Below are 21,937 nucleotides of genomic sequence, written 5' to 3'. Positions count from 1 at the left end.
CGCCCGCAGTAGACTACTGCGGGCCTTGAAACTGGACACATCTTGTGTCTCCCACTCTCGTTCCCCAGTTACTTAGCATACACTTATCTCCCCGCCCTGTATTCCCAGTATAGGCCTATTACAATGAAAAAAAATATCAAAATAAGTCAAAATAAGTTACATCTCAAATCATGACAGTGTAAAGAGGTAACATCTAGTATCCCATGTGAGGTCTTTTATTAAAATCCACTCATCACCTTGTTCATTAACCTGATTTACCACGTTTAAACAATAAAACATGCATTGAAATAATTAGATTCAAATTTATATTCAACAATATCACAATATGTTCAATTACAATTGGGGCATTTAGCAGATTCTTTAATACAAAGTGACTTACATCGGTTAATACACACATTGACACACCGACGGCAGAGTCATACATACTGTGGTATACATTCATACAGCTGGCAGTGTCTGACTCTAACTGGAGTATTGAGTAGTTAACTCTAACTTCTAAGTTAGCCCAATTACCATGAGACAGGGAGACCGCAGGAGGGGCCTTTCTTCCTTTGGGACGTCACAAAGCCCGCTTCGTGTCCCCCTCTCATGGTGAAGTGAGCCAGACGTCCCTCTCAGGGGCAACTTAGAAGTACATTCGGTCAACGAGGTAACCGGGGTTCACCTTTTGAAAGGCATATGGTGTGTGAACGAGAGACATGTGTAAATATCCCTCAGGAATGGAGGTAGGCTTTTGATAAGAGTTCCTTCAAGGAGCCCAGTGTTTAAAAAATAAAACGGTTGAGTTGAGCGGCGCTGCATGCACAACCTAACTAATTGAAAATTGTATGTAGCCAATTGAAAAGGGGTTTCTATACAATCTCCTTGGACCAAGAGATGCCTCCCGTCCTCTCTAATTTAAAGGAGTTGCATTTGCATTGCAATTGTCGCAACAAATACTGAGGCCAATCTACTGACTTTTTTGTTGTGATTCCTTCAACTGTCTTGCTGCCAAGTCCACGTCACTATTGCAATTTAATGGTCACTCCCCCTCATTTTTCTTTCCTTTTTATTAACCCAGGATGTGAATTTGCCTATGAGAATAATGTACACCCATTGTCACATTTAATGTATGCTTGGTAACTGATGCCTGTATCTTGCCATGATCATGCTCTATATTTAATTCAAATAATTGGTTCTCCGAAGGGTCCAAAATATAAGTGATTCTTCATCACACAGACATCAATTATTATCAACAAAAACAGAAGGCGATTGAAAAGTTGGAAGGCGTCTTTGATAAAGCGAACAACAAACCTACAGCGGTCATTTCAACGAATACAGGATAGAGGTGTCAATGAAAGCGTCCCGTTGCCCTGTTTCCAAGCACCCTATTGCCTCTTTGTTTGGGTCGCTGAAGCTGGCATTGCACCTTCAGGACTTCACCCCGGTGTGAGTCGTCATGTGGCTCTTCAGGTGAGAGCTCTTATAGAAGCACTTCACGCATTGATCACAACTGTAGGGCTTCTCCCCGGAGTGAGTCCTCATGTGGGTCTTTGAAGGCCTCCACACACAGGCGCCGCAGCGGCGCGTAAAAAAGTCTGCCCCCATTGGGATAACGCAACGGACGCATGTAGTGGGCACGGGGCGTTACAGGTAGCCGCAGTTCTGTTTAAAGTCAAAATTCTGAGTTTAAAATCAGAATTCTGACTCTAATCTCAGAATTCGGAGAATAAAGTCTGAATCTTTTATTTTTTTGAGTGGCCCTAATCCTCTTCTTTATGATTCGCTATGAGATTCACTAGAAAATGCATTTCCTTCAGAAAATGCGATGAGATGCAAAGGGATGGTGGAAATATGCAGCTAATTTACGATATAAAAAAATGTTAGATGGCTTAAATCAAGTGAAGGGATTTGAAGAGTCTAAATGGAGTAAACAATGTTAACATGCACACCATTTTTTAAAAAACACTTGGAAACAAATAAAGTGAAGTTAAACTAATAGCCAATGTGATCAAGTTTGAATACATTTGAAATAAATACAGAATAGCTAGTCTGTGTGGTAGTAACTTGGAAAAGTATGTTATTGATCTTATTCCTTCATATCTAATTCAGGCTCACAGTCTGTTGGACTCCATTGAGTCTCAGCTTTAATATACTATATTGTGTAGATAGCATTTTGTGAAAAAGATTGTTTAAGCATTGCAGTTAGCATTTACCGAAAGTGAAATCAAATATGTAGGCCTAGTAAGCTCCTAGCCTCTTGCAATACAAATAGGGGTTCCCCAAAGACAGATGCACGATATATAACCATCATATTTCCAATCAATGAATGAGTTTAGCGCTAGTGTAACAAAAATAATTTAACCGTTTAAGCTTGACTTTGTAATTCTAGGTTAAATAGTGAGGTTATTAAGGCTCTGTCCACAATAGTTAGCTTTTGCGATAGCAACCTTGGGCTCGAGCGTCATCTAGCGTCCTCAAACTCAAGCCTCAACAGAAGTAAATGAGACCAACTGAAAATATACGAGGCTGTAATGAATTAAATTAAACTGTTAAACTGATTCTGAAAAACCGTATAGAGGATATAATTTTTTGATACATTATTTATTATTGCATTGTTTATATCTTTTTGAAGATACAATTGTGTTAATTTGTTCAATGTTTGAACGAAGATTAATGGTTGAAGTTGACCAAGTTGCGAAGTTTGAAGTAGTTGTGTGTCAGATGTCAGAGAAGAATCTGAATAGAAGCGTGCAATTCCAAGATAATCTTAACATTTTAAAATTGTAATGTAGTCTCTCACGGAAAAATTGTGGAAGGAGCAGGATCTCAAAGTTTGTGGAGAATAAGAAAGATAGAATGAAACTTAAGAAAGACCAAGGTTGAGTGCTGCATGCTTGACCTAACTATAATATACAATTGTATATTGTGGGTAGCCAATTGAAAGGGAGATAATGCCCGTCTTCTATAGTTGAAAGCTTTTGTTATAATTTGCAACTGTAGCCACGAAGCCTGATACTGAGGCCAATCGAATTACTACTTTGTTGTGTAAATTCCTTTAACTGTCTTGCAGCCAAGTCCACTCCACCCATAGTGAATTGCAATTCAACTTGATCTCTCCTCTGGACAAACCTAAAATCTCCCCAATGGTCACTCCCCCTCACCTTTGTTTCCTTTGTGTTAACCCACAATGTGAAATTGCCGATAAGAATCATGTACACCCATTGTCTCATTGAATGCTCGGTAACTTTGCTACCTGTATCTTCTCATGATCATGCAATACATTTAAATCAAATATTTGGTTGTCTGAAGTGACCAAAAAAATAAATGATTCTTCATCACAGAGACATCAATTAAGTATAACAATAAAGCAGAAAGCAGAAAGCAAAAGAAAATTTGGAAAGTGTCTACAATCACGAAGAAAAAAATAACCTACAACAGCCATTTCAACAAATACAGGATAGAGGTGTCAATCAAAGCATCCCGTTGCCCGTGTCAAAGCACCCCATTGCCTCTATCCTTGAGCATGTGCAAACGCAAATTGCTAGGGTCACTGAGGCTGGCGTTGCACCTTCAGGGCTTCTCCCCGGAGCAAGTCCTCTTGTGTCTCTTCAGGGCGGAGCACTGATTGAAGCGCTTCACACATTGGTCACACCTGTAGGGCTTCTCCCCGGAGTGTATCCTCATGTGTCTCTTCAGGCCGGAGCTCTGACTGAAGCACATCACACATTGGTCACACCTATAAGGCTTCTCCCCAGAGTGTATCCTCATGTGGCTTTTCAGGTGAGAGCTCTGTCCGAAGCGCTTCACACATTGGTCACACCCATAAGACTTCAACCCGGAGTGAGTCCTCATGTGGCTCTTCAGGTCAGTGCTATGACTGAAGCGCTTCACGCATTGGTCACACCTGTAAGGCTTCTCCCTGGAGTGAGTCCTCATGTGGATCTTCAGGTCAGTGCTATGACTGAAGCGCTTCACGCATTGGTCACACCTGTAAGGCTTCTCCCCGGAGTGAGTCCTTATGTGGACCTTCAGGTCGGAGCTATGACTGAAGCACTTCATGCATTGGTTACACTTGTTGGGCTTCTCCCCGGAGTGAGTCCTCATGTGGATCTTTAGGTTATAGCTCTTACTGAAGCACTTCATGCATTGGTCACACCTGTAGGGCTTCTCCCCGGAGTGAATCCTCATGTGGATCTTCAGGTTATAGCTCTTACTGAAGCGCTTCACGCATTGGTTACACCTGTAGGGCTTCTCCCCGGAGTGAGTCCTCATGTGGCTTTTCAGGCTAGCGCTATGACCGAAGCACATCACGCATTGATTACACTTGTAGGGTTTCTCCCCGGAGTGAGTCCTCATGTGGACCTTCAGGTTGAAGCTAAGACTGAAGCGCTTCACGCATTGGTCACACCTGTAGGGCTTCTCCCTGGAGTGAGTCCTCATGTGGATCTTCAGGTTGCCTTTCAGTTGGAAGCGCTTCTTGCATTGGTCGCACCCGTACGGCTTCTCGCCGCTGCGGGTACTCATGTTAGTTTTTTCAGGAAAACCCTCAACAGACAACACACAAGGCCGGCCCTTGCCGCCTCCCCGATGCCGAGTCAGCTCCTCACGGTGGACCAGCTGCTCGCCGCTCTCCAGGCTCTTGACCACGCTGTGGTCTGCCGACAGCGAGTCCTGGGCCTCCAGTTTACACGCGGTGAAGAGTGTGTCATGACCGTCCACCGCCAGTGGGCCCTCCCCTTTTCCATAGACGTTCAGGATCCTCAGCTCCCCTTTGTGACTTGACATGTGGGAGGAGCCAGGAGTGTCCACATGCAGACTATCCAATGCGGCGCCGCGCTGTGTGCTGCAGTCTCCAAAGTCATCGCAGTCTTCTGCAGAGAGAAAAAAAGATAATTGAATTGTGTTAATTCATTATTTGCACGAAGGGATACAGTATGTATCCCTTTGAGACATAGCACCGCTACTTCTCCCCTTTTAAAGAAGTGGGGAGGTCATAACGATACAACCCAGGCTATCTGTTTTTACTATCACCTGTTTTACCAATACTGTAGTTATATTGGGAATCAGAGCTGATCTCAACATTCCTGAAACCTGCCCGCCATGAAGAAGATGTAAATCGTTCTACTATGAACTGTATAATGGTCATGATGAGCTTTCAAAAGAGGACCAGGCTTTTCAGCGCAGGTAGATTTGAGTACATACTCAGTTGATCCAGGTCGTTTTCCTGCTTTCTTGCAAGCAATGTGTATTACTAACTAGGGGTCTAACGGTACACGTATTTTTACCGAACCGTCACGGTCCGGGCACTTCGGTGCGGTTACAGAGGTGTACCGCGGTACGTAAATGTGGCGTACATAGCGTCAATATGGCGTATGTAAAGCCTTGTTTTGCGATGCGGAATTTAAAACTTGAAGTCGGAGTTCCACCCGGACCGTTTAGCCAAAGTATACTACTTTTTTTTCTGTCGTATCACGCATGTAGTCCGGTAACTTATCAACCCCAGCGTCCTCGGTTGCTAAGCGACGTCAACGGCTTTGGCAGACTAATTCTCTGCTGATCAACACTACGATTGCTGGTAACAAATAAATTGTAAAAAGACACACTGTGAAGTTATTTTTTTGACGTGTCTAGTTCACCGTCATACAGGCTGTGTTCAGTAAAATAAATAAATAAATAGCGATCTGTTTTCGGCGCATGTAGGTCTATCTGCCTAAGCCCACGTTGAAATAATTTTGATGTTGAATGTGGATCGCGCAGTTGTTGAAATAAACAGATTGATTTCATAAAAATCATAAAAGCCTCTCCCTGTGTCATTGTGTGTCCGTGTATCCGAGGTGCGTGCATGGGGGGGCGGTTCTTGATTGACCGATGTTTGAATATTATCCTCAGCGAATATTGAATAGTATTTTTGACAGAAACGCAGATCCCTAGCACACGCATTTGAAAAGGCACCATCCAGGTGTTACCATCGCCGGTGCTGTGGAAGATAAAAACGAACTGTGCAAACCCAGCTCAGGACACTATTTATACAACAACCCCTGTCTGGGAATTCAGAAATGCAAATGCCATAACCAAGTTCAATGTGTTTTCATTGCTGTTGATCTACAGCCATTCTCCGTTGTTGACAAACAAGCAGTTTTTTTTAATTTCCCCCTTAACAATGAACCGTACCGTACCGTGACTTAAAGACCAAGGTACGTACCGAACCGGGACTTTTGTGTACCATTACACCCCTATTACTAACCTCCAGCGTGCATGCCCCAATCAATATCCTCTTCTTCCTTGATTGAAATGGTGTCTGGGGTCTGCTGCTTTCCACATGAAGAAGGAAACACACACAAGACATATTCTTTCATTAGCACAGAATAGTTGTCAATCCCCGCTAACGACACATTGCATCATAAAGGTGTGTGCTTTCTATGGGTGTGTGTTGGAGTTGTAGCAGAGGAAGCCTCTCTTTTGGATGGTGAATGAGAAGATGATTTCCAACCTGCACAGTCAGCTCCTCACGGTGGTCTGCAGACAGCGAGTTCAAGGTCTCCAGTTTAGACGCGGTGAAGAGTGTGTCATTGCCGTCCAGCACCAGTGGGCCCTCCCCTTTTCCATAGACGTTCAGGATCCGCAGCTCCCCTTTGTGACCTGACATGTGGGAGGAGCCAGGAGCGTCCACATGCAGACTATCCAAGGCGGCGCTGTGCTGTGTGCTGCAGTCTCCAAAGTCATCGCAGTCTTCTGCAAAGGGAAAAAATGATAATGGAATTGTGTTAATTCATTATTTGCATAAAGGGATACAGTATGTATCCCTTTGAGACATAGCACTGCTACTTCTCCCCCTTTTAAAGATGTGGGGAGGTCATAAAGACACAACCCAGGCTATCTGTTTTTACTATCACCTGTTTTACCAATACTGTAGTTATATTGGGAATCAGAGCTGTTTTCAGCTTTCCTGACACCTGTCTGCCATGAAGAAGATGTAAATCGTTCTACTATAAACTGTATAAGTAGTCCTTGTGTTTTAGTAGGGCTTTGGTCATGATGCGCTTTCAAAAGAGGACCAGGCTTTTCAGCATAAGTAGATTTTAGTACATTCTCAGTTGATCCAGGTCGTTTTCCTGCTTTCTTGCAAGCAATGCGTCTTACTAACCTAGAGCGGGCATGGCTCCATCCATATCCTCCTCAACTTTGATTGAAATGGTGTCTGGGGTCTGCTGCTTTCCCCATGAGGAAGGAAACACAAACAAGACATATTCTTTCATTAGCACAGAATAGTTGTCAATCCCCGCTAACGACACATTGCATCATAAAGGTGTGTGCTTTCTATGGGTGTGTGTTGGAGTTGTAGCAGAGGAAGCCTCTCTTTTAGCTGGTGAATGAGAAGATGATTTCAAACCTGCACAGTAAGTTCCTCGCGGAGGGGCAGTTGTAAGGCACGCTCCAGGCTCTTGACCACGCTGTGGTCTGCAGACAGAGAGTTCAGGGCCTCCAGTTCAGACACGTGGGAGGAGCCAGGGGCATAAAGACTCTCTGAGGTGGCGTCGCGTTGTGTGCTGCAGTCTCCAAAGTCATCTACAAAGCGATGTTTCAATACATTATTTGGAGACAAAAGGAGACAGTGTGCATTTATACACGTAAAATAAACTATTAAAATGTATGCAACATTGACAGAGGGTTCAAAATGTGTACTAGTGCAGACACCGATTCAGAGTTTGGGAGCCCCCCTCCCTCAACTCAAAGCTCAAGCGGTTGACCAGGTTGAGGACACTGAACGAACACCAGAGCATAATGATACGAGCACAACGTGTCATTCCCTGTAAGCTGATCAGCTAACATTCAGAGTTTTTGAATGAATTGATGTACGAGAATGATAAACCAGCTCATGTGGCATCTGTCTGGAAACCATTCTGGGCTCTTGACTGTTTCCATCTTCGATATGCAACTACCAAGTTTGACTCGTGTTTCATCAGAGCTCTGGTCATGATGCTATTCAAAAGTGCATCAGGCTTTTTAGCGCAGGCAGAATCTAGCAGACAGCCTAGAATCTATGGGTGCTGTAAGATGAGTGGAATTTCCAACCGCCCTGTGCTTTAGGCCTACCCTAAGCGAAGGGTAGCCGAGCCTTCCGGGAACAGTTGGCTGATTTCAGATACGGCAGCTTTTGCAAGTACGTCCATTATGGACGAAAGCTGTTCTTCCAAAGTTTGGGCCGCAAGGTGACATGATTATTAACATATTTTACTCTGTTGTGGATAAAGACCCACAATCAAATACTGTAACAAAATACGAGAGGTCGCAATGGACTAGGTTTTAAAGATTAACATGCCTTCCTCAAACCTTTCGGTTTGAGTCCCCACATCAGCCATCTGAGGCTTTACCTGAACAGCTTAGATGAAAGAGATTCATGTTAATAGTTGTTCACCATTACGTATTCATTGGTAACAACACATGCAGTATCTAATGCAACCCAGTAGCCTACACAATATCATTGTCTAACATTATGAAGTTCATAATTTTCAATGCTTGCTGTCGGAAAAGTGTAAATTGCTAAATAGTATCCATGGAGAAAATGAAAAATGTTGACGTGCCATCCTTATTTGTGATTGTATATGGCATGTATGGTGAATGCTAGATATAAGCTAACTACCTAATGAACTATGGAAACATCGTATTTTGCACTGAGATCCACGATGGACCACTACTGGCTCAGGGTCCATCGTAGAGGTGTCTCCAACTCCATCATCTTCAGGCTCTGAAGTGGAAGTTGCACCCGCCCCATCATTGCTGGCAGCACTCTCCCCCACAATCTGAAAACAGACCACAATCACAACATAAAAAAAATCATGTATTATTTAAAAGACTGCTAGCCTAGCAGCTAATATTTTCGAAATGTTCAATGTAGTCCGATGCATCAGCTGCATTTCCTCGCATGTGCCGTGTTGATACCAACATTCAAAGAAAACCAAGGCAACTTTGATGTAACTTCAAGGAAACTAATATTGTAAAGCATTACTTTGATGCGTTTTCAAAAAGATCATGTTATTAGCACAATAAAATAAGTGTCAGGAGGCTCATGTGCAGCCTCGTGGGGCTAACGTAACAATAGTAGCTATAAGCTTACGGGAGCTAGCCGTGCTCTCCTGCCTTCATGATGCTAACTTCACTATCATCATTACAGTCAACAAAAGTGTTGCCAAGACTTATACATTATAACGTCAAGAATGCATTTGGAAATGTACATGCAGGGCGAATACATTTCGATGCAACATATTTTACAGTATAGGTATTGTAAGACTTACTGTACAAAGCTCCCGTTTTCGGCGAGCGGATTCTCTGCTAGTGCTAGACTCAGTCCCGCCAGATGTTGCTGGTAGACCTGCATGCACAGATGGAACAGCTCCATTTGCCAGCCTAACCGACTCTCTTCGTCGAAATCCAGGGCGCAATTCCATCAGATCCCCTTGGTTGTAGCTGTCCGGTGTGAAGTGTTTTTCACACAACACCGTGTGTCCCGTCACCGAGGAGGCAGCGAAGTTGCTTCTTTGCCTGGACGAAACGTATCCAAGCACGGAAATGGTTGTCTTTCTTGTTTGGAAATCGGTGGACCTGATGGCCAGACAAGTTGGAGCTGTTGCATCCCAAAAAAACACAACAATTAACCATTTCGACAACTCAAACCTACTCAACTACAACGATAACGACAAGCTCTTTTCTCTCTTACCAACACTTCGACTACTAAACCAACCGAGGACTGGGTGCCGCAGCGCCAATGTTTGCCTGTCGTTACGTCATAGGGGCGTTCTCGTGGAAAGGGGCGGTTTATGGGAGCCTAGCTTAGAATAAGTACACTTTCTTCCGTGGGTGTTGTAAGACATATGTATTCCTGTGTATTTATTTTTTTAATTGACATTTGCATACACGATTCTGTATGAATTACGTTACACAATTAACTTGAAAGTGGCCCTTTAAGTCTTAATACGACTTGCATAAGGTAACAACAAAACCTGAAATGGTTTGGAAAGAATTCCTCAACATCCATCAGTTATCGACTTAATGTTTCAAGTAACTCCGTTTACATTTAAATAATATTTTGCTATTTTCGCCGATATCATAAAGTAATGTCACGTTATTCCTGTTCCACGAAGTGCAGGAGCGGGCAGTCATTTGTTGTTTGCTACATTATCCTTTAGCAAACCGGTTTGAATGTCCAACAATACCATGCAATGCATAAATTGGTGACAGGATTAAATCCATGTTCTGTGTTCCAATAACCATACTTCCATGGGTACACTTAAACGTAGTACACTATCCACACTCACTAAGTGCGCTAAATTTCAGATGTCAATGTGTTCCAAATCGAATACTCCGCAGTGCACAAACCGGAAATTACGACCACGACTGCTGCGGCTACTCCCCCGCAATAAACAACCTTTTTTGAACGGGGAACTCTTTACGCCTGACAGATTATTCCTCTATAGAGTGGCTAACTCTAGACTAACACTAACGATGGGGGAATCAGAGTTCTGCTGCAAGAAGACAACAACCTGGTTCTGTACACCAAGGAGAGGAAAACAGTGTGGCCCTGTCACCTGGAATGAAGCGAACTCCAGCAAGTTGCGTCTGATCCATAGATAGTATATAAAATGGATGTTGCATCCGGGCAGACCTGTTATTCCAACTGAATCCTTATTCTCAGGTTTACGCGCGTCGCCATCTTAGTTTGACTCGTCATAGTTTGACTCCGCCTCATTTCTTCTTCTTCTTCAGCTTCCGGCAGCTTGGACGCTGTCCATCGTATTACTGCTCTCCACAGGTCCGATGATTAACTAACTATTTACATTTAGTCCTGTACTATGCAGGAACTGCAAAAATGCCCCAGAGATCAGTTTATGGTTATCACAGTGCCCAAACAAGGAAAAAACTGAAAAAGCCTGACCTCCAAGTCCCAAGACCAACAGTCTACCAAATAGTGCATGTTTTTCTGTCCTATATTTTCTACACTCCAGAAAAACATGTTTTACTGTCTCACAACTCCCACATTCACATAAACCAGAAACATGTTTGCCTACAATAAATAAAAAAATGATTTAGCACAGTGACCCAGCCTCAATCTACACAGTTTAACTGAGTCCCTACGGGACTGAAAAGTGCAGGTACATCTTTTTTTTACTTGAGATTGTAAAGAGAAATAGTGTATACCCCTGCTTTCTTTTTCCCACCCTCTCTGCAATTCCTTCGTTAAGCCTTCTTTAATTATTTCTCTCAGTTCCACTCTCCCCCAGGATATATGAACATCTACCTCTCTACTCAAACTTTGTTTTGCAATCTGATCCACCTGCTCATTCCCCCCCAACCCCAGCGTGTCCCGGAGCAAAATGATACGTTAGATCTAAACCCCATTCTAAAAAACACGGTTAGAATGGCAGTAATAATATCAGGTTGAGCCTTAGAATTCCCCCCTTTTAAGGCTTCCAGAGCAGCTGCAGAGTCAGAACAGATGATAACCTATCTAGGTCTGGTTTCTTCAATCCACCTTAAAGCCCATAGGATTTGCCATTAACTCAGATGTGAAAACAGAGCTCTCATTAGAGATGCGCCGGCCAATCTTCACCCCAAGCTGCTCCACATACATCCCAAACCCAGCTCTCCCACCAACTGGGTCTCTAGATCCATCTGTAAAAAATAATCAAAGTATACTGTCTCTAATTGAGTTTAGATGTTCCGCTATTTTTGGAGTTACCAGCTTCTTATCTTTTTCCTGTAGAAAGACTATTTCAATGTTCAGCTCGGGCAGCACCCAAAATGGCATAGGTAGCCAGCTTGTATGTTCCGCTACATTAACCTGTTCCAAACCCAGCCTCCCAGCCCACTGATTTATATTTACAAAAAATGTTTTATACTTATTGGCTCCGTCAGACTCTTGTAACAGGCACCTTGCTGGAAAAGTTTGATGACACCCACTTAGTTTTACCCAGTACTGCAACCCTAACTTAATGCGATAACATTTCAAACAATGTTGTTTTTTCGTTGTCTTAATTGTCAGCAGTTTTCTCTTTCCAAGAAATATTTGCAAGTGCTTTCTTGATGAATGAATATGAATGGAACCAAACCTACAGAAAAAAATAAAATTGCTGACACTGGATCTTGCTGCCTTTATCTTCTCATAATCATGCTCTAATTTTAAATCAAATATTTGGTTGTGTGAAGTGTCTGTGTGATTCTTCATCACACAGACATCAATTAAGTATAAAAATAAAACAGAAAGCAAAAGAAAATGTGGAAAGTGTCTATAATCAAGTAGAAAAAAACAACCTACAACAGCCATTTCAACAAATACAGGATAGAGGTGTCAGTCAAAGCATCCCGTTGTCCGTGTCAAAGCACCCCATTGCCTCTGTACTTGAGCATGTGCCAACGCAAATTGCTAGGGTCACTGGGGCTGGCGTTGCACCTTCAGGGCTTCTCCCCGGAGTGAGTCCTCATGTGTCTCTTCAGGCCGGAGGTCTGAGTGAAGCGCTTCACACATTGGTCACACCTATAAGGCTTCTCCCCGGAGTGTATCCTCATGTGTCTCTTCAGGCCGGAGCTCTGACTGAAGCACATCACACATTGGTCACACCTATAAGGCTTCTCCCCAGAGTGTATCCTCATGTGGTTTTTCAGGTGAGTGCTCTGTCCGAAGCGCTTCACACATTGGTCACACCCATGAGGCTTCACCCCGGAGTGAGTCCTCATGTGGACCTTCAGGTCAGTGCTATGACTGAAGTGCTTCCCGCATTGGTCACACATGTAAGGCTTCTCACTGGAGTGAGTCCTCATGTGGATCTTCAGGTCAGTGCTATGACTGAAGCGCTTCACGCATTGGTCACACCTGTAGGGCTTCTCCCCGGAGTGAGTCCCCATGTGGACCTTCAGGTCGGAGTTATGACTGAAGCACTTCATGCATTGGTTACACTTGTAGGGCTTCTCCCCGGAGTGAGTCCTCATGTGGACCTTCAGGGTGTAGCTCTTACCAAAGCGCTTCATGCATTGGTTACACCTGTGGGGCTTCTCCCCGGAGTGAGTCCTCTGGTGGCTCTTCAGGCTGGAGCTATGACTGAAGCGCATCACGCATTGGTTACACCTGTAGGGCTTCTCCCCGGAGTGAGTCCTCATGTGGACCTTCACGTCGAAGCTCTGACTGAAGCGCTTCATGCATTGGTCACACCTGTAAGGCTTCTCCCCAGAGTGAGTCCTCATGTGGATCTTCAGATCGGAGCAATAACTGTAGCGTTTTAGGCATTGGTCACACCTGTAGGGCTTCTCCCCGGAGTGAGTCCTCATGTGGATCTTCAGGATGCCTTCGAGTTGGAAGCGCTTCTTGCATTGGTTGCACCCGTACGGCTTCTTGCCGCTGTGGGTACTTATGTTGGTTTTTTCGGGAAAACCCTCAACAGACAACACACCGGGCCGGCCCTTGCCGCCTCCCCGATGCCCAGTCAGCTCCTCACGGTGGACCAGCTGCTCGCCGCTCTCTAGGCTCTTGACCACGTTGTGGTCTGCCGACAGCGAGTCCTGGGCCTCCAGTTTAAACGTGGTGAAGAGTGTGTCATGGCCGTCCAGCGCCAGTGGGCCCTCCCCTTTTCCATAGACGTTCAGGATCCTCAGCTCCCCGTTGTGACTTGACATGTGGGAGGAGCCAGGGGCGTCCACACGCAGACTATCCAAGGCGGCGCCGCGCTGTGTGCTGCGGTCTCCAAAGTCATCGCAGTCTTCTGCAGAGGGAAAAAAAGATAAAGGAATTGTGTTAATTCATTTGCATGAAGGGATACAGTATGTATCCCTTTGAGACATAGCACTGCTACTTCTCCCCCTTTTAAAGATGTGGGGAGGTCATGAAGACACAACCCAGGCTATCTGATGTTACTATCACCTGTTTTACCAATACTGTAGTTATATTGGGAATCAAAACTGATTTCAGATTTCCTGACACCCGTCTGCCATGAAGAAGATGTAAATCGTTCTACTATGAACTGTATAAGTAGTCCTTGTGTTTTAGCAGGGCTTTGGTCATGATGCACTTTCAAAAGAGGACCAGGCTTTTCAGCGCAGGTAGATTTGAGTACATTCTCAGTTGATCCAGGTCGTTTTCCTGCTTTCTTGCAAGCAATGTGTGTTACTAACTAGGGGTCTAACGTTGCACGTATTTGTACCGAACCGTAATGGTACAGGCACTTCGGTGCGGTTACAGAGGTGTACCGCGGTACGTAAATGTGGCATACATAGCGTTAATATGGCGAATGTAAAGCCTCGTTATGCGATGCGGAATTTAAAACTTGAAGTCGAAGTTCCACCCGGACCGTTTAGCCAAAGTATACTACTTTTTTTTCTGTCGTATCACGCATGTAGTCCGGTAACTTATCAACCCCAGCGTCCTCGGTTGCTAAGCGACGTTAACGACTTTGGCAGACTAATTCTCTGCTGATCAACACTACGAATGCTGGTTACAAATAAATTGTAAAAAGACACACCGTGTGAAGTTATTTTTTTGACGCGTCTAGTTCACCGTCATACAGGCTGTGTTCATTAAAATAAATAAATAAATAGCAATCTGTTTTCGGCGCATGTAGGTCTGTCTGCCTAAGCCCACGTTGAAATAATTTTGACGTTGAATGTCGATCGCGCAGTTGTCTAAATAAACAGATTGATTTCATACAAATCATAAAAGCCTCTCCCCGTGTCATTGTGTGTCCGTGAATCCGAGGTGCGTGCATGGGGGAGGTTCTTGATTGACCGATGTTCGAATATTATTCGAATACTTCTCTGCGAATATTGAATAGTATTTTTGCCAGAAATGCCCATCCCTAGCACACGCATTTGAAAAGGCACCATCCAGGTGTTACCATAGCCGGTGCTGTGGAAGAAAAAAATGAACTTTGCAAACCCAGCTCAGGACACTATTTATATAACAACCCCTGTCTGGGAATTCAGAAATGCAAATGCCATAACCAAGTTCATTGTGTTTTCATTGCTGTTGATCTACAGCCATTCTCCGTTGTTGACAAACAAGTACGTTTTTTTTAATTTCCCCCTTAACAATGAACCGTACCGTACTGTGACTTAAAGACCGAGGTACGTACCGAACCGGGACTTTTGTGTACCATTACACCCCTATTACTAACCTCCAGCGTGCATGCCCCAATCAATATCCTCTTCTTCCTTGATTGAAATGGTGTCTGGGGTCTGCTGCTTTCCACATGAAGAAGGAAACACACACAAGACATATTCTTTCATTAGCACAGAATAGTTGTCAATCCCCGCTAACGACAGATTGAATCATACAGGTGGGTGCTTTCTATGGGTGTGTGTTGGAGTTGTAGCAGAGGAAGCCTCTCTTTTGAATGGTGAATGAGAAGATGATTTCCAACCTGCACAGTCAGCTCCTCACGGTGGTCTGCAGACAGCGAGTTCAAGGTCTCCAGTTTAGACGCGGTGAAGAGTGTGTCATTGCCGTCCAGCGCCAGTGGGCCCTCCCCTTTTCCATAGACGTTCAGGATCCGCAGCTCCCCTTTGTGACCTGACATGTGGGAGGAGCCAGGAGCGTCCACATGCAGACTATCCAAGGCGGCGCTGTGCTGTGTGCTGCAGTCTCCAAAGTCATCGCAGTCTTCTGCAAAGGGAAAAAAAGATAATGGAATTGTGTTAATTCATTATTTGCATAAAGGGATACAGTATGTATCCCTTTGAGACATAGCACTGCTACTTCTCCCCCTTTTAAAGATGTGGGGAGGTCATGAAGATACAACCAAGGCTATCCGTTTTTACTTTCACCTGTTTTACCAATACTGTAGTTATATTGGGAATCAGAGCTGTTTTCAGCTTTCCTGACACCTGTCTGCCATGAAGAAGATGTAAATCGTTCTACTATAAACTGTATAAGTAGTCCTTGTAGGTGTTTTAGTAGGGCTTTGGTCATGATGCGCTTTCAAAAGAGGACCAGGCTTTTCAGCATAAGTAGATTTGAGTACATTCTCAGTTGATCCAGGTCGTTTTCCTGCTTTCTTGCAAGCAATGCGTCTTACTAACCTAGAGCGGGCATGGCTCCATCCATATCCTCCTCAACTTTGATTGAAATGGTGTCTGGGGTCTGCTGCTTTCCACATGAAGAAGGAAACACACACAAGACATATTCTTTCATCAGCACAGAATAGTTTTCAATCCCCGCTAACGACACATAGAATCATACAGGTGGGTGCTTTCTATGGGTGTGTGTTGGAGTTGTAGCAGAGGAAGCCTCTCTTCTGGATGGTGAATGAGAAGATGATTTCCAACCTGCCCAGTCAGCTCCTCGCGGCGGACCAGCTGCTCGCCGCGCTCCAGGCTCTTGACCACGCTGTGGTCTGCAGACAGAGAGTTCAGGGCCTCCAGTTCAGACACGAGTGTGTCATGGCCGTCCAGCGCCAGTGGGCCCTCCCCTTTTCCATAGACGTTCAGGATCCTCAGCTCCTCGTTGTGACTGGACATGTGGGAGGAGCCAGGGGCGTAAAGACTCTCTGAGGTGGCGTCGCGTTGTGTGCTGCAGTCTCCAAAGTCATCGCAGTCTTCTACAAAGTGAGGTTTCAATACATTATTTGCAGAAAAAAGGAGACAGTGTGCATTTATACACGTGAAATAAACTATTAAAATGTATGTAAAATTGACACAGAGGGATCAAAATGTGTACTAGTGCAGACACAGATTCAGAGTTTGGGAGACCCCCTCCTTCAACTCAAAGCTCAAGCGTTTGACCAGGTGGAGGACACTGAACGAACACCAGAGCATAATGATATAACAACACCCAAGAGGTTTCAGAACATTCTGATGTGGAGTTTCAAAATAAAAGCCAACCAAAGTTTCCAATATGAGACATCAATGATAATGAAAGAGCATCAGGCTTTTTTGCGCAGGCAGAATCTAGCAGTCAGCCTAGAATCTATGGGTGCTGTAAGATGAGTGGAATTTCCAACCGCCCTGTGCTTTAGGCCTACCCTAAGCGAAGGGTAGCCGAGCCTTCCGGGAACAGTTGGCTAATTTCAGATACGGCAGCTTTTGCAAGTACGTCCATTATGGACGAAAGCTGTTCTTCCAAAGTTTGGGCCGCAAGGTGACATGTTTATTAACATATTTTACTCTGTTGTGGATAAAACCCACAATCGAATACTGTAACAAAATACGAGAGGTCGCAATGGACTAGGTTTTAAAGATTAACATGCCTTCCCCAAACCTTTCGGTTTGAGTCCCCACATCAGCCATCTGAGGCTTTACCTGAACAGCTTAGATGAAAGAGATTCATGTTAATAGTTGTTCACCATTACGTATTCATTGGTAAAAACACATGCAGTATCTAATGCAACCCAGTACACAATATCATTTTCTAACATTATGAAGTTCATAATTTTCAATGCTTGCGGTCTGAAAAGTGTAAATTGCAAAAGAGTAACCATGGAGAAAATGACTACCTAATGAACGATGGAAACATCGTATGTTGCACTGAGATCCACGATGGACAACTACTGGCTCAGGGTCCATCGTAGAGGTGTCTCCATCTCCATCATCTTCAGGCTCTGAAGTGGTAGTTGCACCCGCCGCATCATTGCTTGCAGCACTCTCCCCCAAAATCTGAAGACATACCACAATCACAACTTTAAAAAATGTGTGTCTTTTCAATGCAGTCCGATATATCATCTGCATTTCCTCACATGTGCCGTGTTGATACCAACATTCAAAGAAAACCAAGGCAACTCCGATGTAACTTCAAGAAAACTAATATTGTGAAGCATTACTTTGATGCGTTTTGAAAAAGATCATGTTATTAGCACAATAAAATAAGTGTCAGGAGGCTCATGTGCAGCCTCGTGTGGCTAACGTAACAATAGTAGCTAAGCTTACGGCAGCTCGCCATGCTCTCCTGCCTTCATGGTGCCAACTACACTATCATCATTACAGTCAACAAAAGTGTTGCCAAGACTTATCCATTATAACGTCAAGAATTCATTTGGAAAATGTACATGCAGGGCGAATACATTTCGATGCAACATATTTTATAGTATAGGTATTATAAGACTTACTGTGCACAGCTCCCGTTTTCGGCGAGCGGATTCTCTGCTAGTGCTGGACTCACTCCCGCCAGATGTTGCTGGTAGACCTGCATGCACAGATGGAACAGCTCCATTTGCCAGCCTAACCCACTCTCTTCGTCGAAATCCCAGGCGCGATTCCATCAGATCCCCTTGGTTGTAGCTGTCTGGTGTGAAGTGTTTTTCACACATCACCGTGTGTCTCGTCACCGAGGAGGCAGCGAAGTTGCTTCTCTTTGCCTGGACGAAACGTATCCAAGCACGGAAATGGTTGTCTTTCTTGTTTGGAAATCGGTGGACCCGATGGCCAGACAAGTTGGAGTTGTTGCATCCAAAACAAACACAACAATTAACCATTTCGACAACTCAAACCTCAACTACAACGATAACGACAAGCTCTTTTCTCTCTTACCAACACTTCGACTACTAAACCAACCGACGACTGGGCGCAGCAGCGCCAATGTTGGCCTGTCGTTACGTCATAGGCGCGATCTCGAGAAAAGGGGCGGTTTTTGGGAGCCTAGCTTAGAATAAGTACACTTTCTTCCGTGGGTGTTGTAAGATAAATGTATTCCTGTGTATTTATTTTTTTAATTGACATTTGCATACACGATTCTGTATGAATTAAGTTATACAATTAACTTGAAAGTTGCCCTTTAACTTAAGGCTTATTACGACTTGCATAAGGTAACAACAAAACCTGAAATGGTTTGGAAAGAATTCCGTAACATCCATCAGGTATCGACTTAATATTTCAAGTAACTCCGTTTACATTTAAATAATATTTTGCTATTTTCGCCTACATCATAAAGTGCTGTCACGTTTTTCCCGTGCCACGAAGTGCAGGAGCAGGCAGTCAATTGTTGTTTGCTACATTATCCTCTTTAGCAAACCGTCTTGAATCAAACATTTACATTGAATTACATGTCCTACAATACCATCCAATGCATAAATTGGTGACCGCATTAAATCAGAAATGTATTTGTGTTTAAGAGCGTTTAAAATCAACATTAAACGACCAACGTGGTATTAATACAAAGAAAATACATCTCAACTTATTCACTACGGGCGCAGCCATCTTTGTTTTTTCGCGTCATCCGCTACACCCATGTGCTGTGTTCCAATATCCATGCTTCCATGGGTACACTTAAACGCAATACACTATCCACACTCACTACGTGCGCTTATTTTCAGATGTCAACTGTTGTTCCAAATCGAATACTCCGCAGTGCACAAACCGGAAATTACGATCACGACTGCCGCCGCGGCTCCTCCCCCGCAATAAACATCCTGCTTTGAATGGGGAACTCTTTAAGCCTGCCTGATAATTCCTCTAGAGTGGCTAACTTTATAGACTAACACTAACGATGGGGGAATCAGAGTTCTGCTGCAAGTGGACAACAAGCTGGTTCTCTATACCAAGGAGAGGAAAGGCGTGTGGTCCTCTGTCACCTGGAATGAAGCGAACTTCAGCAGGTTGCGTCTGACCCATAGATAGTATATAAAATGGATGTAGCATTCGGGCAGACCTCAGTTAATCCAACTGCATCCAATTGTTTATGGGCGTCACCATCTTAGTTTGACTCGTCATAGGCCCCGTCCACACGAAGACGAAGCCAAGCGAAACCGGGTAGATCTGTAGAAACGCTGTAGGCCTAGTACACATTCCAGGCGCTGCTTCTGCTACAGAAATCCTTGTTCAGAATCAGATTCAGATTTCTTTATTGTCCTTCTAACAGAGTTAAACAACGAAATTAAGTTTAGAGCATCACCACTGGCATAGTATATAAATATAAATATAAATATATTAATAAATAAAATAAAAAAAGATAAATAGATAAGTAAATAAATAAATAACAATAATAACTTGAATAAGAATGCAGCCAAGTCCAGTCCATAGTTGTGATGTGTGAGAGTGAGGGGGGTTGGGGGGCTGCAGTCCTGCAATAGATGGAAAATAGTGTACAGTGCAGCAATGCAGTCCAGTTCAGTTATTGAGTGGGAGTTATAGTGGGAGTTATATGACCGAGGGTGGGGGGTGCGGGGGGCAGGTTGTTCGTTCAGCAGTCTGACAGCCTTTGGATAGAGGCTATTGGTCACTCTGCTGGACCTGGAGCGGATGGAACGGTATCTCCGTCCGGAGGGCAGTCGCTGGAAGAGATGGTGCGCTGGGTGGACCTGGTCCTTTAGGATGTTGTTCACCCGGCGTAGGCAGCGGGAGGTGAAGACTGTGGAGATCTCTGGGAGGCTCTTCCCAATGATCCTCCCTGCAGCCTTGACCACTCTGTGGAGGGCCTCCTTTTCGGCCCTGGTGCAGCTGGAGAACCACACCAGGAGTCCGTAGGTGAGTACACTCTCTACTGCGCAGTGATAGAAGTTGACCATCAGTCCCTGTGGAAGTTTAGCCCTTTTTAGTTTCCGAAGGTAGAAGAGGCGTTGTTGTGCCTTACCCACGGCAGAGGTGATGTTGGTCCTCCAGGACAGATCTTCGGCCACAGTCACACCCAGAAACTTGAAGTTGGACACCCTCTCTACCTCCTCCCCTCCGATTAGGAGTGGAGAGTGGCTGAGGTGTCTGGCCTTGCGGAAATCGATGATCACTTCCTTGGTCTTGGTGGTGTTGAGAACCAGGTTGTGATCACCGCACCACTCTACCAGTCTCTCGGCCTCCCTCCTGTATGAGGTCTCATCATTTCCTGTGATGAGGCCAAGTACTGTTGTGTCGTCAGCAAATTTCACTATGAGGTTAGATGGAGAAGAGGAGCAGCAGTCGTGAGTGAAAAGTGTGTAGAGAAGTGGGCTGAGCATGCAACCCTGGGGGGCCCCGGTGTTCATGGGCAGGGTGGGGGAGACATGCTTGCCAATCCTGACATGTTGTGTACGGTGTGTTAGAAAGTCCAAAATCCAATTGCATAAAGTGGTGTTCAGGCCAAGTTTGTGTAGTTTGCTGTGTAGCTTGTTAGGCAGGATAGTGTTGAAAGCTGAACTAAAGTCAACAAAAAGGAGTCGCCCATATGTGTTACTGTGCTCAAGATGTTCTAGTAGAGTGTGTAACACAATGGCAATGGCATCCTCTGTTGACCTGTTCTTCCAGTAAGCAAACTGATTCTGATCTAATGATGGCGGTATGGAGGCTTTAATGTGTTTCATGACTAGTTTCTCAAAGCATTTTGCGACGATAGGGGTGAGTGCCACAGGCCTGTAGTTGTTCAGACCTGCAACATGTTGTTGTTTCCGCGGGCTAAACAGTCAGGGTGTGTTCGAAACCGCGTACTTGCTTACGGCTTACTACCTACTAAATATTTGGCTTACTTCTCGAATCCTTAAATAATGATTGAGTAATCCATTTGAGTAATCGACGTTCAGAAGACCGTCCTTACTTAACCACCTCAGATGACGTGAATCAAATGACGTGTCAATAACCTACCGGCCGGGCGCCGTTAATAAATATTATAAATAAATATATAAACGTCACATTTAACGTCACAGTACATCTTCAACCTAAGGATTTGTGGTGATATGTTAAAAACAATTATTAAACCATTATTAAAAGCACTGCTGCTGCGGCTCCCCGTTTAGCGCCATTGCTTCCACTGTTCTTTTGAATAGACGCAGTGCATTCTGGGGCAGTTGAGTACGTCTAGTAAGCTGGCGATGCTTACTCAAAATCTTTCCGGAAGTGGAAGACATTCGGATACTACTCGCTTACCTAAAACTCGCTTACTACGTTCTGCATACTCAATTTGACGTCATAGTGAGTAGGAGTAGTAAGCAAGTACGCGGTTTCGAACACACCCGGCTAGAGGGTCGAGGGGTGGGGCGATGACGTCATGGTTTACGGTTTCAGTCGGTTTCAGGCGTCCATA

At 44.4% G+C, this 21,937-nt stretch overlaps 1 protein-coding gene across 9 annotated transcripts; it reads right to left on the bottom strand.

The window, feature by feature from the left end:
• Positions 1 to 96: 96 nt before the first annotated feature.
• Positions 97 to 19,621, bottom strand: LOC130385161 (zinc finger protein 431-like). Of its 9 annotated transcripts, XM_056593512.1 has the most exons (12): positions 18,063 to 19,618; positions 17,454 to 17,613; positions 16,288 to 16,559; positions 16,042 to 16,105; positions 15,384 to 15,625; positions 15,138 to 15,201; positions 13,559 to 13,730; positions 7,373 to 7,478; positions 7,127 to 7,190; positions 6,473 to 6,714; positions 6,227 to 6,290; positions 97 to 4,853 (listed from the first exon to the last, which is right to left on the bottom strand). In XM_056593512.1, the coding sequence occupies exons 1-12, from the start codon at positions 18,426 to 18,428 to the stop codon at positions 3,553 to 3,555; spliced, it is 3,117 nt and encodes a 1,038-aa protein (XP_056449487.1). In that variant the 5' UTR covers positions 18,429 to 19,618; the 3' UTR covers positions 97 to 3,552. The 9 variants fall into 9 exon arrangements, 6 of the variants coding, with proteins under 6 accessions (XP_056449487.1, XP_056449489.1, XP_056449488.1 ...); XM_056593514.1 differs by lacking the exons at positions 17,454 to 17,613; positions 18,063 to 19,618 and having other exon boundaries at positions 16,288 to 17,446; XM_056593513.1 differs by lacking the exons at positions 7,127 to 7,190; positions 7,373 to 7,478; positions 13,559 to 13,730.
• Positions 19,622 to 21,937: the final 2,316 nt, after the last annotated feature.

Source organism: Gadus chalcogrammus, chromosome 7 (assembly GCF_026213295.1).
Source record: "Gadus chalcogrammus isolate NIFS_2021 chromosome 7, NIFS_Gcha_1.0, whole genome shotgun sequence".
In the NCBI taxonomy this organism is placed as follows: Eukaryota; Metazoa; Chordata; class Actinopteri; order Gadiformes; family Gadidae; genus Gadus; species Gadus chalcogrammus.
The sequence above is the reverse complement of the archived record's forward strand: the minus strand, read 5'-3'. Positions and strand labels throughout refer to the sequence as shown.

What these genes read in the sequence shown, in the direction of transcription:
- LOC130385161 (XM_056593512.1), bottom strand. Translation starts at nt 18,428, where the DNA reads ATGGTTAATTGTTGTGTTTGTTTTGGATGCAACAACTCCAACTTGTCT. An exon ending in TGGAGCCATGCCCGCTCTAG is followed by an intron (nt 6,715 to 7,126) that starts GTTAGTAAGACG and finishes TTCCCTTTGCAG; the next exon opens with AAGACTGCGATGACTTTGGA. An exon ending in GTGAGGAGCTGACTGTGCAG is followed by an intron (nt 6,291 to 6,472) that starts GTTGGAAATCAT and finishes TGTGGAAAGCAG; the next exon opens with CAGACCCCAGACACCATTTC.